Genomic DNA, 20,306 nt, shown 5'->3' with positions numbered 1-20,306 from the left:
CTGGAGGCACATGAGTCCTGGGAGTGGTCACCAGATACTGAACGGGAAGATGAGGCCTGGTTAACTGTGGTGCTGGTGAGGGGGATGGTGGTGATAATTCTAGTGGTGATGGAGGTGGTGATGCCTAGTAGCAGTGATGGGATGGTGCTGGTGGTGGTGACGGTGCTGTTGGAACAGAAGTAGTGCAGAGTGGTGGAGGGGATAATGGCAGTGCTGAGTGGGTAGAGTAGCAGTGATGGTAACTGAAGAGAAGGCACGTCTGAGCACCAACAACCCCCTCGTACCTCTTGCAGCCTTTCAGCAAACCTGCTGGGTGATGCCGGGCTCAGGTGCCTCCTGGAATGTCTCCCTCAGGTGCCCATCTCCGGTTCACTTGAGTAAGTGTCGAGCAGCTTCAAAGACAGCAAGGAGGAAGACTCCCCAGGGCCAAGAACATTAGTGGGCTTCTTTTGAGGCATCCCTAGAGAACTGCAGAGGACAAGGGCTGGGGAGGGGAAAGGGCTGATTCTTACCTTGACCCCTGCCTACCTTGGGTCCTTTCTTCCTTCCCTCATTGCCCACTATGGGCAGAGCTCCCACCAGACACCCAGGAGAGGCTGTGACTAAAGCTTGGTGATCCAAGTTGACTCCGGGTAGGGAGCAACAGTTCATCTCTAACCAGCTGCTGGGTCTCAGTTGTCCTGGCTCTTTGTCCACCCCATCCCTGAAGCTCCTCTGACCAAATCTATGGGACACAGATTTGGGGATGTCGCCACAGCAGGGAGGGTCCCTAGGAAGTCATCCTCACTCAGTCTCCCCAGTGACCTGGGAGGCTGGCGGCCAGAGCCAGGATACAACCCGTTGCTAGGCAGCTGGGCTTTGTGCTCTGGGCATCCCTGACCCCTGTGGGGCTGGAGTTGCCAGCCTGGCCTCATCATCACGCAGTCTCAGACCAGTCTGGTGCCTGACCTGCCCCGTGTGGGGATAGCGCCCCTCTGGCCTCTCTCTGGACCTCAGTGTCTCCACCTGGAGAACGGACACTCGGACACTGAGGACGCTCCTCTGGGAGATGACAGCTGGAAGGGAAGAGACGAGGGGGGCTGGGCAGGGCTCCACTGAGGTGCTTCCCCCAGCCCCCATCCTGAACCTCTTTTCTCTTCTAGTCTAAGCCACAACGGTGTCTCTCAGGAAAGCGTCCTGTACCTGGTGGAGACTCTCCCCTCCTGCCCACGCATCCGGGAGGCCTCAGTGAAGTAAGGCGACGTTGGTGCCACGTTGGTGGGGAAGCAAGCCTCGCACACTCAGTGGCCCTCCATCTGTGTGACTTGGGCAACCTCCGCCCTCTCTGAGTCTCAGGGTTCACTGAACGTGGGATCATAGTTTCCATCCTCTGAGGCCCGTGTGCCACAGGGCCTAGGGAGGCCACGGGTTAGGGAACACCAGGTTTGGGGTCCTTGAAGAAGGAGGTGGGAGTCTCCTCGGGTCGGCACGGGTCTCTCCTCTGGTCGTCAAGGGTCTCTCCCGTGGCTTCCACCCGCCCTTGCCCCTGAAGACCCAGCCCCCTTCCCTCCCGCACCCCCCTGGTGCCTGGGTCCCAAGGATGCCGGCAAAGCTGGGCCCTCGGCTTCCATACACCCCTCTCTCTGCAGCCTGGGCTCCAAGCAGAGCTTCTGGGTTCACTTCTCCCGACAGGAGGAGGCTAGGAAGACACTGAGGTAATTTCTGGTCTGGGGGGACGGGAAGGGGGGACAAGGGAGAGGAGGTTGACCCTGTGGTGGCCTCCATGCCTCCTTCCTCTCTGGGTCCTCTCCTCCTTCACACACCCTGCTTCAAGCTACTGCCTGGGTTTGCCTCTCCCCCACATCTGCCCCCAATCTCCCCTTACCTCCAGCCCCTGGGCTGGGCCTTTGAGTGGTATTTGTGCCCCTTAGCCACGTCCTAACTATAAGTCTGGAGGCTTCTGAGTTAAGAGATCAGACTCTGGAGCCACTTGGGATAAATCTTAGTTCTACCACTTAGCAGCTGTGTGACCTTGGACAAGTGACTTAACCTCTCTGTGTTTCAATTCCTCATCTGTAAAATGGGAATAATAGTGAGACCTACCCTTTAGGGTTATTGTGAGGACTGAATGAGTTAATATATATAAAGTGCTTGGAAAGGCCCTGGCTTACTTGAGTGTTGTATCAGTTGTTTATTATTACTGTTATTATTATCCCCCCCGGTAGCCTTGAGCTCTGTCTGTCTCTCTCATCCTTGGGTTAGTTCCTCTACATGTCTTACGTCACCTTTGGTCGTGGCCTCTGAATCGGTCCACTGCCTCTGGCTAGGCCTCCTCCAATTATCCCACAGCACCTGGAGGGGTCTTCCCAACACACACATCTGAATGTGGTACTCCATTGCTCAAAGCCCTTCGGGGGCTCCCAGTTGCCCTCAGGATAAAGTCCAAATTCCTTGGCCTGGTCTTCTCCCTCAGAGTCTGATCTGGCTGTCACCTCCCGCCATATTCCTCCTCACTCCCCCCACCCCACTCCACACACACACCACCCTCACACCAAGTATATACACACCACATTACCACCCACCCACACACACAGCACATGTGCGCACAAATTCAGCCACAAGGGATCTTTGTTCACCAAACACGCACTGCCTGATGAAGCTTCCCTGCTTCTGCGTACTCAGCCTGACGTTATCTTCCTTACCTTTTCTGAGATCAAATTCTCCTAATCCTTTAAGACCCAGCTCAAGTGTCAGCCCCTCCTGGACACCTCTGGTGGCCCCTGTCCTGTGAGAGGGAGCGGCCCCGTGGTGCTGTGCTGGGCCCTCTTCTCAGCCCGTCTGTCTGTGAGACAGTGTCCCGAGGCCTGTCTGCCGGCCACACGGGGCCAGGCAGTGGGAGGGCAGGGCCACAGCAAGAATCCCAGTCCCTCCTGCCCCCGAGGGAGCCTGAACTAGGGTGGTACTGGAGACTAGGGAAGCGGTCATGGGTTTGGGGTATGGAGTCAGGCTGACTTGGATTGAAACCCGAATCTGTCCCTACTTCTTACCAGCTGTGTGTCCTCGGGTTGGCCACTTTCTCCGTCTGTAGGTGATGCTTTTGGGGTTCAGTGAGATACTACATGTAAGGCAGGCACTCCTGCGTGCTCACATGGCGCACCCAGAGGCTGGCCCAGGGCGTGCCTTATAGTCAGGGCTCAGTAAATGACTGACTCCTCGCACCTTCTTGGGAGGTGGTCTTTCCAAAGAGAAGAGAAGCTCCCAGAGCAGGGGTTGCATCTTTGGCCTTTTCTCAGGCCTTTGGTCCAGGCCTTTGCACTCAGTGGAGGCTCCCCCGTGGGTCCTGGCAGTCCCAACAGGCCTCGCCCAAACTCTGTCCCTTGCCCTCTGCCCTCAGGCTGAGCGAGTGCAGCTTCGGGCCAGAGCACGTGCCCAGACTGGCCACTGGCCTGAGCCAGGCCCTGTGGCTGACGGAGCTCACGTGAGTGACCAGGCCCCGCCCGTGGGGGCAGCTGAGGGGTGGAGAGTCCCTGCCAGAACCTCTCTGGTAACTGACCTCTGTCTGCAGGCTGACCCAGTGCTTCCTGGGCCTGGAGCAGCTAACCATCCTCCTGGGTCTGCTAAAGTGGCCGGCAGGGCTTCTCACTCTCAGGTATTGCCTGCCCGTGACCCTGGGAGGGGGCCGTGGTGGGAATGGGGGGCAGAGCTGGGCTCTGAAGTATGGGTCCCCCCGAGGTCATGGTCTTAGCCGTTTCCTGCGTCCGGAGCCCTGCCACCTGCATGTAGGACCACCCTGCCCATTAGTCCCAGAAACCCGCTCAGGCGCAGAGAAGCCGCCCTCCCCAAGGTGGGGCCTATGTTTGGAGACTTCAGAAAAAGAGGAAACTGAAAAGGACACTGAGCTGAGGTCAGAAATAACATGTAACAAATATCATGTTTGTATGTTCACTGCGATCATTTTAAAACTTTCAGAAAGGGCTTCCCTGGTGGCGCAGTGGTTGAGAGTCCGCCTGCCGATGCAGGGGACATGGGTTCGTGCCCCGGTCTGGGAAGATCCCACATGACACGGAGCGGCTGCGCCCGTGAGCCATGGCCGCTGAGCCTGCGCGTCCGGAGCCTGTGCTCCGCAATGGGAGAGGCCACAACAGTGAGAGGCCCGCGTACGCAAAAAAAAAAAAAAAAAAAAAAAAGCTTAAAAAAAACTTTCAGAAAAACAGAAGATTCCAAAAAGTAGAAAAACAATTCTGAAAACTCATTTTCTCATCACCTAGTTCTGACAGTTGTTCCTGGTTTTCCATATTTGCCTCGAATTTTTACTTTTTAGCTGAAGTGTCTTAAAGTAAGTTATAGATCTCATAAAATATCACTCCAAAATATTTCACCACAAGTTTTTAAAAAATAAGGACATTTTCTACATAATCGCAGTTGAATTAGGACACCTACAAAAATCAGTAGCAATTCCTTAGTGTCAGGTATTACCCAGTCCAATCTAAAATTTCCCACTCTCCCCAGATGGGACGGCTGGCTCTTTGGATCCATCCCGTCAAGGTCCCCATTAGCATGGAGTGGTGATGGCTCTTCGGACTCTTAATGGGTGAACCGTTGACAAAATCGGTCCCCTGTGCTGTAGACCGTCCCGCTTTCTGGCTCTGTCTGGTGCTTCCTTGTGATGTCTTTGAGTTTGTTCCTCTAACCCCTGACTTTCCTGGAACTGGAAAGGCTCCATGGGATTTGTGTCTAAAAATACCTACTTCATGGCCAATACTGTGCACTTTTCAACTCAGCCCATGATGAGGCACATAGAGTCTGGTTGTTCCCCAACATGACATTTTTTAAAATTCTGGTAGAATACAAATAACATAAGATTTACCATCTTAACCATTTTTAAGTGCACAGTTCAATAGTGTTAAGTACATTCACATTGCTGTGTAACCGAAACTTTTCACGCAAAACTGAAACTCAGTACCCATTAACCGCCCCATTTTCCCCTCCCCCCAGTCCCTGGCTTTCTACTCACCTTTCTACTCTGTTTCTGTGGATCTCACTCTAGGTGCATCATACAAGTGGAATCATACAATATTTGTCTTTTTGTGATGGGCTTATTTCACTCAGCATAATATTCTCGGGGTTCATCCTTGTTGTACCGTGTTATAGAATTTCCCTTCCTACTTAAGGCTGAATGATATTCCACTGTGTGTACACACCACATTTTCTTTAGCCATTCATCCATCAGTGGACATTTGGGTTGATTCCACCTTTTGGCTATTGTGAATAATGCTGCTACGAACATAGGTGTACGAATATCTCTATATCTCAGCTTTCAATTCTTTGGTGTAGAATCACTAGATCACCCCAAATAGCATTTTAAAATAAAACTTGTCTTACTCTAAAAATAATGTGTACTCCTCGTAGAAATTTGTGGAAAACCCAGAAGAACGTAAGAAGAAACTAGTACTTTGAAAAAAAAATTCAACATAACTTTAGAAGCAGCAATGTTTTAAGCAGCTCTCTTTTTTCCTGCTTCTGAATTAATTCATACAGGGACTTCCCTGGCAGTCCAGTGGTTAAGACTTCGCCTTCCAATGCATGGGGTGTGGGTTCAATCCCTGGTCGGGGAGCTAAGATCCCACGTGCCTTGTGGCCAAAAAACCAGAACATAAACAAGCAATATTGTAACAAATTCAATAAAGACTTTAAAATAATGGTTCACATCCAAAAAAATCTTTAAATTAATGCATACACATTGTAGAAAGTTCAGAAAATACTGAAAACTAAAGAAGAAATAAAATAAAAACACTTCAAGAGAATTCTACAATTGAAACAATCACCATTAACATTTAATATATTTTTCTCACAGCTCTGTCTCCCTGTTCCTCACCATATGTGTTTTTCCCTTTCCATATATATTTTTCCTTTTTTAAATACAAAATTGGGATCATGCATCATATACAGTTTTATTTCCTTATCTTTGCAACGTGACGTTATGTAGACCTTTTCTTAAACCTAAAAATATTGTTTAAAAAAATAATATTTTCCCTTTGGATGGTTGCATAACTGTTAGAACAAGGATGATGTTAATTTTCTGTTTGATGCTTATGCCTAATTTTAAATTTTATTGTTTTTAAAATCAGCAAAACCCAGAAAGCCTCTAGGCAGCCCCCTTGGCACTTTCCTCCCCGCCCCCACTAACCCTAGGCGACCTTCGTCTGTGTCCACCTCTGTGACAGGGTGGAGGAGCCGTGGGTGGGCAAAGCCGGGGTACTCACGCTGCTAGAAGTCTGTGCCCAAGCCTCAGGCAACGTCACTGAAATAAGGTAAGTCCAGGGAGGAGGCCCCTCAAGTTCTTCATCTTTTCATGACCATTGGGACCATCCGTCATCTAGACATTGGTCTCTTGTCCTGTGGGGTAATAGCTGCATCCCTAGTGAGTTCTCTGGGTCCCCAAGATGGCAGGAGCTCCTGGGGCATATGTGAGGGGCTACACATACTTGTTGGGACTTGTGCAGTAGGCAAGCCGCAGGACCAGAGAGAGGAAGGCAGCCCCAGGTTCAAGACAAAGAGCTGTTAGATCCCAGACAGACACTGCTGGAAGTCCATGCTGGTTGTCTGGAAGGGGCCCCTGGTGACAGTAACACACACCATGGCTCTGTGACCAGAGGTGCCAGGATCCCATGGACTAGCTAAGAGCAAAGGCGCTGGTGTCTCACTGACCTATGTCCAGATCCCCGCTGGGTCTGGGAGCTCAGTCGGCTGAGCAGCCCCAGTCCCAGCACAGCCAATACGGGAAAGCTGCTGTGGGCCTCACGCTGGCTACCCCTTCCCTCCTCAGCATCTCCGAGACCCAGCAGCAGCTCTGTATCCAGCTGGAATTTCCCCATCATGAGAACCCAGAAGCCACGACCCTCAGGTGAGACCCAGTACCTGGGGCCCCAAGAGAGAGGCTGGTGATGGAGGGAGGGGGAGAGGGGGGTACTGCTGCTTCTGACCAATAATTCTTATGCCCCTGCTCAGAGTCCTTTGATGCCCAAAGTCTCTACATGGCCTCTGAGATCTAGCCCAACCTACCTCTTCATGCTATCTATCCCTACCCCAAACCCCAGTCTAGGCTCCAGCTAAGCTTCCAGTACCTTAAACACCACCTTGCTCTCTTTGACCTCAGGGCCTTTGCACAGGCTGTTTCCTGCCCAGAATATTCTCTCCTCCCTTTCCTTCTTCATCCTTCTTCACCTGGCTAACTCAACCTCATCCTTCAGGTCTCAGTTTAAATGCCACCATCTCAGGGAGGCCCCTCCAACCCACCCAGACTTAGTCAAGTCCTCCCATCATCCCTTCTTACAGATGCCTGGGTTCACAGCTCCTCTAATCCATATAGCACGTTTCTGGAAATTAAAATGTCACCTCTTTGGCGGAATGCAGCCCTGCAAGTATACATTGTGAGGACTAGACCATACCTGGATCTCAGCCCCAACTCACTTCCTTGGCTGGGTCTCCTTGTGCAGTGAACAACCTGCACAGCCATACCAGGTGCCCCATCCTGACCTCTCCTTCATAGTACTTCCCATGATTGATTAGTAAATTGGGGGACTTTATTTGATTAGCATTTATTTACCATCGTAAGAAACGCTCCTTGCAGGTAGGGACTGAGTCCCTGGTACTGAGCCAGGTGTTTAGAAGCTGCTGCCTCCCTCTCCACCTCCAGGCTGGCTCACTGTGACCTTGGGACCCACCACAGCCTTCTTGCCAGGCAGCTGATGGAGACCTGTGCCCGGCTGCGGCAGCTCAGGTCAGCACCCTGAAACACTATCTGGGGCCCTGAGTTCTCTGATTGACCCCAGTGCCCGCTCCAGGCCATAGGTGAGAGGCTGGCCAGTGCAGGATGGAGATGAGCAGAGCGTGGGGCTGTGCTAGCATTCTTGCTTCCCTCTGCAGGAGAGAATCACACCTGGCCAGTGGGGGAGAGCCCCAGGGTGGCAGAGGGGAGCCCTGCCCCACTGGGAGCTCTTGGGTGGGCCTTTCCCCTCTCTTGGCCTCCCCATCTTTGTGTGATGTTTGATCCCTGAGGTGTGTCCAGCCTGAAATCCTCTGGAATATGCTTGGGCCTTTTCAGCTTGTCCCAGGTGAACCTCTGCGAAGCCAGTGCTCTGCTGCTACAAAGCCTCCTGCTGTCCCTCTCTGAGCTGAAGAACTTCCGGTATGCAGACAAGACTTTCACTCAGGGCCTCCCCCGCCCTCCCCGCCCCCTGCAGCTCAGCCCCGCCCCCACACTTCCTGTTCTCCCCAACCCGGTGCTCAAAGGAGCTCTGTGTCCCCATCCCATGGGCTGGGACCACACATGACCCTGGAGATGATGCCAGGGTTCACGGTCATCTACATGGCCATGTGGCATGAAGGTGATTCCCTTTTGAATATTCTTTCTTTTTCTTTTCTTTATTATTTGGAAATAATTGCAAACTAATAGAAAAGTTACGAGAAGACTGAGAACCTCCATATGCCATTTTCCCAGATTAACCCTTTGTCATTATTTTTTCACATTTGCTCTTTTCTTCCCTTCCTCCTTCCTCACCCCTCCCCTCTCTTCTCCACCCCCCCCTTTCTTGTTCTGAACCATTTGAAAGTAAGTTGTATAATTATGCCCCTTCGCGCCTTAATATTTCAGTGAATTTCCTAAGAACAAGAACATTCTCTCCCCTAATCCAGTAAAAGTATGAAATTCAGGCAATTTAACATGGATATCCTACTATTATCTAAGCTACAGTTTATATTCCAATTTTGCCAATTGTCCCAATAATGTTTATTGCATTTTTTTTTTCAGTCCTGGATTCCATCCAGGATCACACACTGTGTTCAGTTGTCATCTCTCTTTAGTCTCCTTCAATTTGGAATGTGTCCTCAGCCCCTCTTTGTGTTTCACACCGTCATGACATTTACATGGCAGTTATTTTGTAGAACGCCCTTCTGCTTGGCTTTCTCTGCTGTTTCCTCATGCTTAGATTTAGGTTCTGCATTTGGGGCAGGAATATCACAGAGGTGCTGCTGTGCTCATCTCAGTGTGTCACATCGGGAGGCACATGTTGCCTACTTGTCCCCTTACTGGGGATGTTAACTGTGATCTCCTGGTTAAGGTGGTGTCTGCCAGGTTTCTTCACTTGCAAAGCTACTGTTTTTTCCCTTTGTAATTAACCAGTTATCTGGTAGGAAGATACCTTAAGATGATGTAAATATCCCGGTCTTCCTCAAACTTTCACCCACGAATTTTAGCATCCATTGATAATTCTTGCCTGAATCAAATATCAAGGATGATGGTTGCAAAGTGGAGCTTTTGTAACTCTCAGTTCTCTTTTAATTCAACCGATCACATCAGGGGGAAGGTCTCCTTTTGGTACTAATATATCTTTAACACCCTCTCCAATACTTGCTACATTTTCTGTTTAAATAAAGATGCAGAGCTCATGGTAAGTGACAGTAACTAGCTAGACTTCACAGTGATGCCTGATTATGACAGACATTGTGAAGTTGCTACCTGAATGATTGTGGTTTAAACAAGTATTCAACTAGTCCATGTTCCTGCCTCCAAGCTATGTCTTCACTTAAAGATTCCCTGATGGGGGGCTTCCCTGGTGGCGCAGTGGTTGAGAGTCTGCCTGCCGATGCAGGGGCCGCAGGTTCATGCCCCAGTCCGGGAAGATCCCACATGCCGCGGAGCGGCTGGGCCCGTGAGCCATCGCCGCTGAGCCTGCGCGTCCGGAGCCTGTGCTCCGCAACAGGAGAGGCCGCAGCAGTGAGAGGCCCGCGTACCGCAAAAAAAAAAAAAAAAAAGATTCCCTGATGGGAGAGATTTATGAAGGGAAGGAAGGTCCCCTCCCACTGCCCCCCAGGAACCATTCCCCACCCCTCCTCCTTGCCCTCTGCCACCAGCATCCAGAGCTCCCAAGACCCAGAGCTCCTACCTGACCTGCCTCCCTTTGGCCCTTTGACCCCCACCAGGCTGACCTCCAGCTGTGTGAGCTCCAGTGTGCTAGCGCACCTGACATCTGGTCTAAGCCACTGTCACCACCTGGAGGAGCTGGAGTGAGTTGTGGGGTGGAAGGGTCCGGGAGGGGATGGCCCAGCAAAGGCAAAGGGTGGGGAGTCCAGTTGTGCCTTTGGTTAAAGTGGGTGGTGGGACTTCAGCCTATCGCTTTTCTCCCTGATGAAGCCCGGCAACTCTGGGTGTGGCTTGGGGAAGGCTGAGCACTGGGTTCTTGGTCCCAACTTTATCACTCACTCAGAGTGACCTTGGGCGAATAACTGTGCCTCTCTAGACTTGGACAGCCTCATCTGTAAAATGGGGCTCGTCATCCTTTTCTGCCTAGAGCGGCTCTGGGTGTTGGGTAGAGAGAGAGCTAAGGGGCAGAAGGGATCATTGCACGTGTGTGTGTGTGTGTGTGTGTGTGTGTGTGTGTGTGTGTGTCTGTCACTTGTCCCTGGCTTCCTCTGGTGCAGCCCTCATCCAGGGCATCCTTTCTCAGCTGGGTCAGCTGTGACTGCAGTGCCCACCTCCTCGGGGACCCCAGAGCCTGACCCTTGGGGCCAGGAATGTCCCTGTGCAGCCTGGGTAGGAAGGGTGGTCTGGGATCTGTGGACCCAGAGCCAGCCTCCTGGGGGGACTGGGGTGGTAAGGGGGGCTGATTTGACAGCTCAGCTCCAGGGGCTGGGCAGGCTTGTCTAACCCTCACCTCATGCTTGGTCCCCTCCAGCTTGTCTAACAATCAACTTGGCGAGGAGGGTACCAAGGTGCTGACGGGGGCCCTTGAGGGCAAGTGCTGGCTGAAGAGGCTTGAGTAAGTGGTGGTGGTTAATGGGGGTGAGAGCAGGGAAGTTGGGAGCATGTCTAAGAACCTTTGCATCTCTAGTGAACACCACTGTCAATCTCCTGGATGGACTCAGGTGAGCTGAATGCCCTCCCTTTTCCTTCCTTACCTGGCTTTGGGTGTTATCAAAATGCTTGATCATAAGGAACAGAATACTCAGTCAAAGCAACCCAACCCAGAAATGTATTAACTCGTGTCACAGAAAATAATAAGGCAACTGATTTCAGGCTTGGTTGGATCCAGGTTCTCTATTTGTTCCCCCTCCTCCCTCCCTCCCTCTCTCTCTCTCCCTTCCCCTCCCTCTCTCCTCCCCACCCCCCATCTCTTTACTTCATCCTCAGGCAGGCTGTTCCTGCAGCTGCAGGTTCACTTTCTACCAGCCAAGTGGAAAGGGAGCACCTTTTTCCCTGTACCTACAACACAAGTCCCTAGAATGAGTCTCACTGGACTAGCCCAGGTCACATGCCCACCCCTAAACCAATCACTGTGGCTCTAAGCACACGATAATCTGATTGGCCAGATCTGGGTCACATGTCCATCCAATTATCTGGACTGAGTCAGGGGTGGTATTTCAGGGGACTATTAACACAAGACAGGGAAACAAACTCTGGGCAGAAAAAAAACCCATAGATGACCACTGCCATGTGCCTACAATCGTTTCCTTAGTAACTGGCAACTTTTACTCTCACCTATAATTTGGAGTCACCAAATTCTTAGAAACGGTGGAAACAGCCTCAGTCTAAAGGACAGGTCCCCATCCTGCACAGACATGACAGTATCGAGACAGAACACTTGACAAGGCATCTTCTGCTTTTAATCTCTAAGTTTATCCGTTGACCAAAAATACACACGAATTATAAAAAGTTCCATCATCATAGAAATATGTAACAATGAACATGAAATCCCTGGCAATGACACCCCCTGGGAAAACTTCTGTAAATGAGCAGTTTGTGAGTTTTCCTCCAGATTTTTTGGACACATTTTTGAATACAGTTTAAAAGCAGCTCTGACTTTTTGCCCCTTAACAATGAATGAAATTCTTCCACTTTGTCCCTCTTTGCATATCCTGGCAGGGGTCAGGGGGTGGTATTAGGGAGACCTTTGACCAGAGGGTCCACTGTCTTCCCACTGAGATGTTTCTTTGGCTTCCCCCCATGTGCCTGCACCTCTGCTCAGCTTCCCTTTCTTCTGGAAGCTTTTATTTGGGGTGGAGTTGGAGGCCCAGTGAGGTCATCCACTGGCTCATTCATGCGTTTAACATATATGTGTGTTCACCTGGGCACCCAGGCCAGAGCCAGGAGCTGGAAGTGCTTCAGAGAACAGGACATGTGGGATCTAAGTTCTCTGACCAGGGATCGAATCCATGCCCCCTGCATTGGGAGCACAGAGTCTTAACCACTGGACCGCCAGGGAAGTCCCAATGATTCCGTTCTGTCTGAAGGAAAGGGATGGATCTTCACTCCCCAGAGGCCTCTTCCAGTTTCAGATCTGTCGTTTCTGAGTGTCTCCTCTCCAACAAGCAGCTCCCCTCAGATCCAGCCAACTTTTCCCACCTGTCCCTCTGGGTGAAATGGTTAGGGGTGTAGGTGCTAGTCAACAGCCACACCACCTGGGTTCAACTCCTGGCACAGTAACCAACTGTCCCAGTTTAGCTGGGACAGAAAGTCCCACATCCTGGAAATCTCCTCAGTTCTCGGCAAACCAGGATGGTTGTCACCTCTCGGTTCTACCTCAGTGTGTGAGCTTAGGCAAGGTACTTAACCTCTCTCTGTTTTCTTCCTCATCTTAACTCTGGGGATAATAGCTGGACCTACCCCCTCAGTGATTGTGAGGATTAAATGAGATCACACACATGAAGCACTTAGAACAGAGCCTGGCACAGAATTCACACTCTACAAGTATTGGCTGCTATTATTATTATTACTGTTATTATTATTATTCCTCTCTCCTGCCCAAGGTGGGGCCATAAGGAGCATGATCCATGGGTAACACATGGTTGGGCCCAGGAATGGGAATCCTACAGCCTTGGGTTCTGTTCCTGATGCTGCCACTTTCTGTGTGTGACTGCTGGGCCTCAGTGTGCCTCATCTGTAAAATGGGGATAACTGTATATCATATCATCTCTAAATGGCCCTTAGTATGTGCTTGGTGTGTGGTCGCTATGGTTACTGATCAGTAGTCTGGGTCTAGTGTGATTCAGAATATAGAACTGCTGCCTGGATGACTGTATCATTCTTACAGAGAAAACAGCATTTGGATTTCCCAGTGCAGTTTTGTTTGTACAGTTTTGGGGTTTTTTTTACACTGTGTGGATGTAAGTGGCTGTCTTGGAGATCACCGGGCATTGCTGAGCACTCAAGGTCTGCGTCAGGGACCCAAGCCCAGTATGCCAAGTCCTCCTGTGGCCTCCTCTCCTCCAGCCTCAGCCACCTCCCACTGGGCGGCTCTACCCTGGTTGCACTCACTCAAGGACTAAGCCACATGACCCTCCTGCAGAGCCTCCGGTGAGTAACCGAGTGACCCCATAGGAGTGAGTAGGAGGAGGTACTTCCAAGTTCTGCTGGGACCACCCATCTAGGGAAACACTGGGGCACCTCCCTGAGAACCCTCTGTGGCTCCTGTCCTCGGCACATTCCTATAACCCTCCCAGGTCGGTGTCACAGCTCTTGCCTTTTACTGCCACCAGCTTCCTCTGCGCTACACAAGTGACCTGAAGGAGCTGAGCCCAAGTCCTAGGACAACCCTTCATGTGCACAAATTCATCCTCTGTTCTTGTTCATGTTTCTGATTCACGGTTGTGGGTTGCCTAGATTCTGCATTTCAAGCTCCCAGGTGATGCCAGTTCTGGGGGCCACAGACCACACTTTGAGTAGTGATGGTCTAGCCTCAGAGCTGATGACCTTGATATTCTGCCCTTGTGCCCCTGGCCACTTTGAGAAACAAATAGCACATGCTCTTTTCATGTGATTTTTCAAAATATGAAATATTGTGACTCTAAACAAACCCAAGCAATGACAAAGCATTGTTTTGTTTTTATCCAAGTCCCCGCCCCCCACTCTGGCAGGGTAGAGCATGTAGGAGATGAGCTCAGAGAGTTTGGGGGACCAGGTCATTTCACCCCAAATTAATTTACCGAAAGGCAGTTCCCTAAAAATTAATTTGCAAAATGAAAGGCAACAAAACAAACAACCTTCAGACTAATGCATCAGCTGTTTTGTTCCGTTTGTCTCTTCCCCCCATTCACAGAGGCAGGGTGTGGTCAAGTGCAGAAAAGACCATAAATAGACTGGGTTTAAGGAAAAGCCCACTGTTTTTATAGATTAGAACAGGATGAGTTGTGAGAGACACGTGAAACTGACATTCAGCCGGGCTGGCCTGAAGATCCCTGACATAGGGGCAGAGGCAAAGCCTGGCCAAACCAAAAAACTGTGGCCACTGCTCCAGGCCAATGGCTCTGGCCTTTCATTTCCACCTTGCCTGTGAGGCCCTGGGGGTCTTTGGCCCATCACGGCTCCTCCCTGGGCCTCCGAATTCTCCTCTGGGTATTAGGTACAGTCTGCCCACCTTGCCCATCCCCCACCCTCGGACGTTTTGTGACTGACATATGAGTTCCTGGAAGTGTAAAGGCTTTGCAAACTGTGGAGTTCTTAGCACTGCACTTGCAAATGCCTTTACTCCTGACTAAGGCTTCTTGGCCCTGCTTCTCCAGTCTGAGAGCTGCCACCAGCTTAGAGGAGCTAGGGTGAGTTGCCTGTCCCTCCCCCAGACCCAAGACAGCTTTGGCAGGGGAAGGTGACAGAAGCAAGGGGCCCCTGGAGGACACTCTTCACTTCCTAGTCTCGTCACCTTCACCCACTTATATACTGCATCACCCCAGACCCAGAGCCTCGGGAAACCCAAAGACAGGATATGAGAGTGTTGATTGCAGCAAGAAGGATTTAGGTCAGACACCAGGGAGAACATCCTAAACAGAAGACAAGAGTTTGGAGTCCTCACCCAACATAGGGTGAGAGGACTTTATCACTGTGGCGGAGGCCTTTCTCTAGACGTTGGCCTCCTCTTCTGGGATGAGGACACAGACAAGATGAGATGGGTGGCAGGCTGATGGTTGCAATTCCCCTGCTGTTCTCTCCCCAAGCTTGAGCCACAACCAGATTGGAGACACCGGTGCCCAGAACTTAGCTGCTGTCCTGCCGGGACTGCCTGAGCTCAGGAAGATAGAGTGAGTGGCCAGCCCTCCTGACAGGGGTCCTCAGCAGCCACACCATGGTCCAGGGAGACTCTGGCTCCCCCCTCTAACCTCAGTGTCTAGGCCCTGGGGCTGGTTACCTCCTGGAACTGTTGATCTGGGGACCTTGAGCCAGCCCAGCCCCTGCTCTTCCCTGGGCCTCTCTGTCCCATCAGGCTGGGACAGTGTGTGGCGAGAGTGCTGTCTCTTAGGGCCCTAGCAGATGTGGTGGGGTTGGCGGGGGACGGGGGAGTCAAGGGTCTGACGTCTGCCCCTCCTCAGCCTCTCGGCGAATGGCATCGGCCCGGCAGGGGGAGCACGGTTGGCGGAGTGTCTCCCGCTTTGCAGGCACCTAGAGGAGCTGATGTGAGTGTCTGCCCGGGTGGGCTGCCCTCTGTGTCCCCGCAGGCCACCTGACCCTTGGGTCCCCCAGTGGGCACAGGGCAGGGGTATGGAGCAGGCCAGCCTGGTGCTCAATTTCATCCCCTCTCCTCTTCCAGGCTCGGCTACAACGCCCTGGGAGACCCCACAGCCCTGGGGCTGGCCAGGGGGCTGCCCCGGCACCTGAGGGTCCTGCAGTGAGTGGCCCCCTGCCCGCGGTGTGTGCAGGGTTAGCGGGAGGGGTTCCCCAAGGAGCACTAGGGGACCGAGGCTCCCATCGGCTGAGCTGCCCTGCCTTAGGGGAAACCGTGGCGTGTGCTGGGGCTGGCTGCCCCTCCCCCACCTGCTTCTCCCCTGCCTCTGGAGCCTGGGGCGGGGAGATCAGGAGACCCAGCCTCGTCCTGGCTCTGCCACCAGCCCCCTGTGGGCCCTTGGCCAAGCCCCTGCCCCTTCTGAGTCTCAGTTTCCTCATAGCTCAGCGTACCCTGTGAGCCACTCTCCGAGGGGGAGTGAGGAAGTGTCAGCAAAGGGCTATGCAGGAGAAAAGCGACCTGCCACTTTACAGTTTATGTCCATGGTCTCATCTGAGCCCTGTGAGGTCGGGATTTCTACTTGCTCCATTTTCCAGGCAAGGGAACTAAAGCCTGGAGAGGTGTGGAAAGCTTTACCCTATTAATACATCAAGGAGCCAGGCCTTGAACTTGGGATCTCAGACCCCAAAGCCAGGGCCCTTGATACCCACCCAGGTCCTATGTGGGTGGGGAGAGGGGTTAGGGTGGCAGTTACCCAGAGACTGTCTAAGGTCTGGCAGTGCAGCCTGAGACAAGGCTCAGGGTGGGGGGATCTAGCCCCCCCCAGTTCCCATACCTGGTCCCCCAGGCTCCCCTCACCCCTTCCCTTTCCTCAGCCTGACATCCAGCCATCTTGGCCCAGAGGGAGCACTGAGCCTGGGCCAGGCCCTGGATGGATGCCCACACATGGAAGAGATCAGGTGAGTAGAGGTCGCGGAGCCTGGGCAGGGGGCCAGGCCCGGGGGGGTGGTCTGGGGCTTCCTCTCACAGGTGTCTCCCCTGCCCTGCAGCTTGGCAGAGAACAACCTGGCCGGAGGGGTCCCACATTTCCATCTGGGGCTCCCACTGCTCCGGCAGATCGAGTAAGTAGCCTCCTCTGACTGCCCGGGGAGCTGGGGTGCTGTAGGGGGCAGTCCTTCTCTGGCTGAGCCTAATACCTGGGAAGGCTTTTGAAGTGACAGAGGCCTCAGGTATGGGGGGAGCCTGGAACTAAAAAAAGAGGGCTCACTTTCCTAAGACTCCCAGCCTGCCCCAGATGCTGGCCACTCTGCTTCCTCCTGCTGTGATTGCAGGGTGGGGAGAGGGCCACTAGGCTGAGGGTGCCCCTGACTCAGATACCTCCCTCCCATCCCCTTCTCCATCTCCATCTCCATCTCCATCTCCAGCCTGGTGTCGTGTGAGATTGACAACCAGACTGCCAAGCCCCTCACTGCCAGCTTCGTCCTCTGCCCGGCCCTGGAAGAAATCATGTGAGTGCCTGGGAGAGCCCTGAGCTGGGCAAAGTGGGCACCTGGGGGCCTGGTTCCTTCCTCCCTGGAGGTCTTCCCATCTTGTACAGGGAAGGTCATTCTTTCTCAAAGCTCCTCTCGAGGTAGTTTTAACACTTGAGCTGCGAGTGTTGTTTGTCTAAGCCATTCACCCTTTCCTGCCCATTTCCCCATCTGTGGAGGGTGAGAGGGGCAGTGGACCAGATGGAGATGGTTAGGACCATTTCCCGATTGTCCCTTTGGGAAGTGTCTGGATAGACTACCTCACCGGGTTTATGGAGCCTTGATTTACGAACCACCTGTTGGTAGTGAGGAGTGGCTGAAAGCAGCAGGCCCCCCGACCTGCCCACTGGCCATGCCCACCTCCCTCTTGGCCATCAGAGGTGCTCAGACCTTGGGGCCTGGCAGTACTGCCTCAGGGATAAACTAGATTGCCAGGACTAGCCTGGGACCCTGAGCATGGTGGAATGGGATTTCTTTAAGTACAGGACACAAGGGATTACAAGATTTTAGGTTTGCATCCTAAAGATTTTAATTCTTCTCATTACTTTACACCAAAGAGAAAGTCTCAGATCAGGGCTAACTCACCAAACACTGGTGATTATCCCTTTTTAGCCAGCAGGGGGCAGACCACAGGGTTAGCGCCTTAGGAAGGACGCAGGTTCCAGCTAGAAGTTAATACCATTGTTTGCACTGTATTTATCCTTGTAACTACCTTCTACTTAGGGTCCTTAACACAAGTCTTTCATTGATAGCAGTGATAAATGTTTCCTAAGATCAGTTTCTTAAAGTGAAAAAAAAAGAGGGCACAGAGGACTGATTTAAAGAAAAATATGAAACAAATAATATAGGCGGTACATGGATGTAGCAAAGTCAGGATGGAGGCACATGCACGGTGGAAGTTTGGATCATGATGTTTCCACAGGCCTCGTGTTCTGAACTCTCAGGACAGCCAGCTCCTAAGCTGTCTGGGTTCTGAGGGATGACCGGCTCGGGAATGGGGTGGGGAGGTAGGAAGGAGCCTCCTGTGCCTTGGAAAGCCTTCAGGGAGGGCCCGCAGGACCCCGTGGCGCTCCCCCATCCCCGTGGCCCCCAGCCCTCCCCACCTGCCCCCGGTCTCTACCCTCACTGCTCTCCTGCCGCTGACATTGGCACCCCACCCTGCAGGCTGTCCTGGAACCTGCTCGGGGATGACGCAGCTGCTGATCTGGCCCGGGTCCTGCCGCAGATGGGCCGGCTGAAGAGAATGGAGTATGAGGGGCACATCCGGGGAAGCCAGAAGCGGGTGGGGAGGACCAAAGGGGGACCTGTGTCCTGGGGAAAGCCAAGAGTCCACTGGGTCAGGCCCCTAACTCCCAGGAAGCCCTCCTGGATTTGCTCACTCTGGTCCACTCCAAGCCCCTGTCAAGCTTAGCTCTCCCTGGGTCCCGGCCTTCCGCCTTCCCCCTGCACTGCTGAATGTTGAGTTCTCTAAGCACATGTGCGGGGAGCCTTTGTTCCCCCTGCCCAGCTTGGCACAGGGAAGGGACACAGGGAATCACCCCTCCGGCCGCCTCCTCCCCATCTCACCATCTCACGTCAGTCTCTTTCCCCTTCCTCCGCCATCCGTCGGGAAGCCTGGAGAAGAATCGGATCACAGCTTATGGAGCCTGGCTTCTGGCTGAAGGGCTGGCGCAGGGGTCTGGCATCCAAGTCATTCGGTAACAGGACTTGCAGGGGCAGGGATGGTTGGGGCTGGGGTGAGCACACCAACCTCTACAATGTAAAGGCACCTCCTGTAGGAGAAGGCAGGACCTGGGTCGGGAATTATGCAAAGAGACTTGGACCGCACCATCAGGGATTTGGCAGCAAGCAGACCTGGATCAAATCCCAGCTCTGCCAGTTGCCGATTGTGTAACTTTGCATCAGTAACTCAAGCTCTCTGAACCTCAGTTTCCTCCTTTGTAAAATGGAGGTAGTGATAGTATCTACCTCAGAGAGGTGCTCTGCAGAGTAAATGATTATATAAAGCACTGAGTGCAATGCCGGGCACATAGTAAGCACTTAAAATAGTAGCTATCGTCAGGACCACCACATTACAGTTGTATAGGTGGTGCACTGAACTTCAGAGTATTGCATCTAAGGGACACCACTCACATAGTAGACGTGTTAGGTTTCTAGTAGTAGTGAAGTGCCTCGCTCTATAAAACAATATATTATGACAATTTCAGACGATGGAAGTAAAGTGTCCTAAAGAAGGGGAGCTTTTTCCTTATTTGTCCAATGTGTCATATGAGCACGGCCTGGGGAAGAAGCTAGCTCCCGGGGAAGAAGATTGAGTGGAGGGGACTTCCCTGGCGATCCAGTGGTTAAGACTGCACGCTTCCTCTGCAGGGGGCATGGGTTCAATCCCCGATCAGGGAACTAAGATCCCGTATGCCGTGCGTTGTAGCCAAAAAAAAAAGATTGAGTGGAAGAAGTCCGGGTGGGCATGGGGGATACCATCTCCCTAAGGTAGCCATGCTGGCCTAATACCTGCTGCTGCCTACCAGGTAACTCTGGAAACAGCTCTTACCCTTTGGGGCCTTGGTTTCCCCATCTGTAGGTTGGGCAGAGGGCAGAGATAAGACAATAAGTGAGCAGCTCCCAGTGCTGAGAAGAGTCTGTCTCTGTGCCCCACAGCCTCTGGAATAACCCCATCCACCCGGAGATGGTCGAGCGTCTGCAGAGCCAGGAGCCCAGGCTGGACTTTGCTTTCTTCGACAACCAGCCACAGGTCCCTCACGGCACTTGATGGCCCCTCGAGACCTTTCAAATGCAGCCGAGTGATGCCAACTTCCACCCACCAGGATAGAGGACTCAGGAAGAGAGCCTCAGCTGGCTGTCCCTGTACCCTGCCCCACGAGGGGGAGACAGGTTTTTCCTGCAACAGTCTTCGGGGAGGACTTTTTTGGCAGCAAAGGACCTAGTATAGCCAATAGACTACCCTACATCCCATGGGACATGCATGACCAGCCAGAAACATGTAACAGAATGAGCATGTCATGGTGTGATGCATGACACAGAAGGTCACACGTGACAGCATTCCATGTGACATTGCATGAAACTTGCAGTGTGGCCTGTGGGTTAATGTCATGGGTCTTAGCACTACATGTGATATATGAGACATAACAAATGTCCATGCCATGTGGCTGGCCAGATGCCCTCAGGCAGGTCCAAGATCTAATTTATTACTTTTTTAAACCAAGTATGTATTTATAAATTGCATTTCCAGAGCAGCTAAGCCAGAAAATGTCTTCCGCCCAGAATGGGATGGGGAGAGCATCCAATCACT

General features: G+C 52.4%; 1 protein-coding gene across 4 annotated transcripts in view; it reads left to right on the top strand.

The window, feature by feature from the left end:
- NLRC5 (NLR family CARD domain containing 5) overlaps positions 1-19,893 on the top strand; it is an 88,731-nt gene extending 68,838 nt beyond the window's left edge. For 3 of the 4 annotated variants that reach the window (XM_029238349.1, XM_029238330.1, XM_029238339.1), the window contains exons 28-48: positions 294-377; positions 1,143-1,232; positions 1,629-1,694; positions 3,374-3,457; positions 3,545-3,883; positions 6,204-6,290; positions 6,806-6,883; positions 7,676-7,759; positions 8,084-8,167; positions 9,961-10,044; positions 10,713-10,796; positions 13,247-13,330; positions 14,965-15,048; positions 15,337-15,420; positions 15,555-15,632; positions 16,343-16,426; positions 16,517-16,588; positions 16,892-16,975; positions 18,161-18,244; positions 18,610-18,693; positions 19,655-19,893. In XM_029238349.1, coding sequence (XP_029094182.1) covers positions 294-377; positions 1,143-1,232; positions 1,629-1,694; positions 3,374-3,457; positions 3,545-3,883; positions 6,204-6,290; positions 6,806-6,883; positions 7,676-7,759; positions 8,084-8,167; positions 9,961-10,044; positions 10,713-10,796; positions 13,247-13,330; positions 14,965-15,048; positions 15,337-15,420; positions 15,555-15,632; positions 16,343-16,426; positions 16,517-16,588; positions 16,892-16,975; positions 18,161-18,244; positions 18,610-18,693; positions 19,655-19,766 — 2,014 coding nt within the window. In that variant the 3' untranslated portion in view covers positions 19,767-19,893. The remainder of the gene's footprint in view (positions 1-293; positions 378-1,142; positions 1,233-1,628; positions 1,695-3,373; positions 3,458-3,544; positions 3,884-6,203; positions 6,291-6,805; positions 6,884-7,675; positions 7,760-8,083; positions 8,168-9,960; positions 10,045-10,712; positions 10,797-13,246; positions 13,331-14,964; positions 15,049-15,336; positions 15,421-15,554; positions 15,633-16,342; positions 16,427-16,516; positions 16,589-16,891; positions 16,976-18,160; positions 18,245-18,609; positions 18,694-19,654) is intronic. The other variant, XM_029238358.1, reaches the window with a different exon arrangement.
- The last annotated feature ends 413 nt before the right edge of the window (positions 19,894-20,306 follow it).

This window comes from Monodon monoceros, unplaced genomic scaffold (assembly GCF_005190385.1).
Source record: "Monodon monoceros isolate NGI ecotype Baffin Bay Population unplaced genomic scaffold, NGI_Narwhal_1 Super_Scaffold_10, whole genome shotgun sequence".
NCBI lineage: Eukaryota > Metazoa > Chordata > Mammalia > Artiodactyla > Monodontidae > Monodon > Monodon monoceros.
This window is presented reverse-complemented; position numbering and strand designations above follow the sequence as displayed.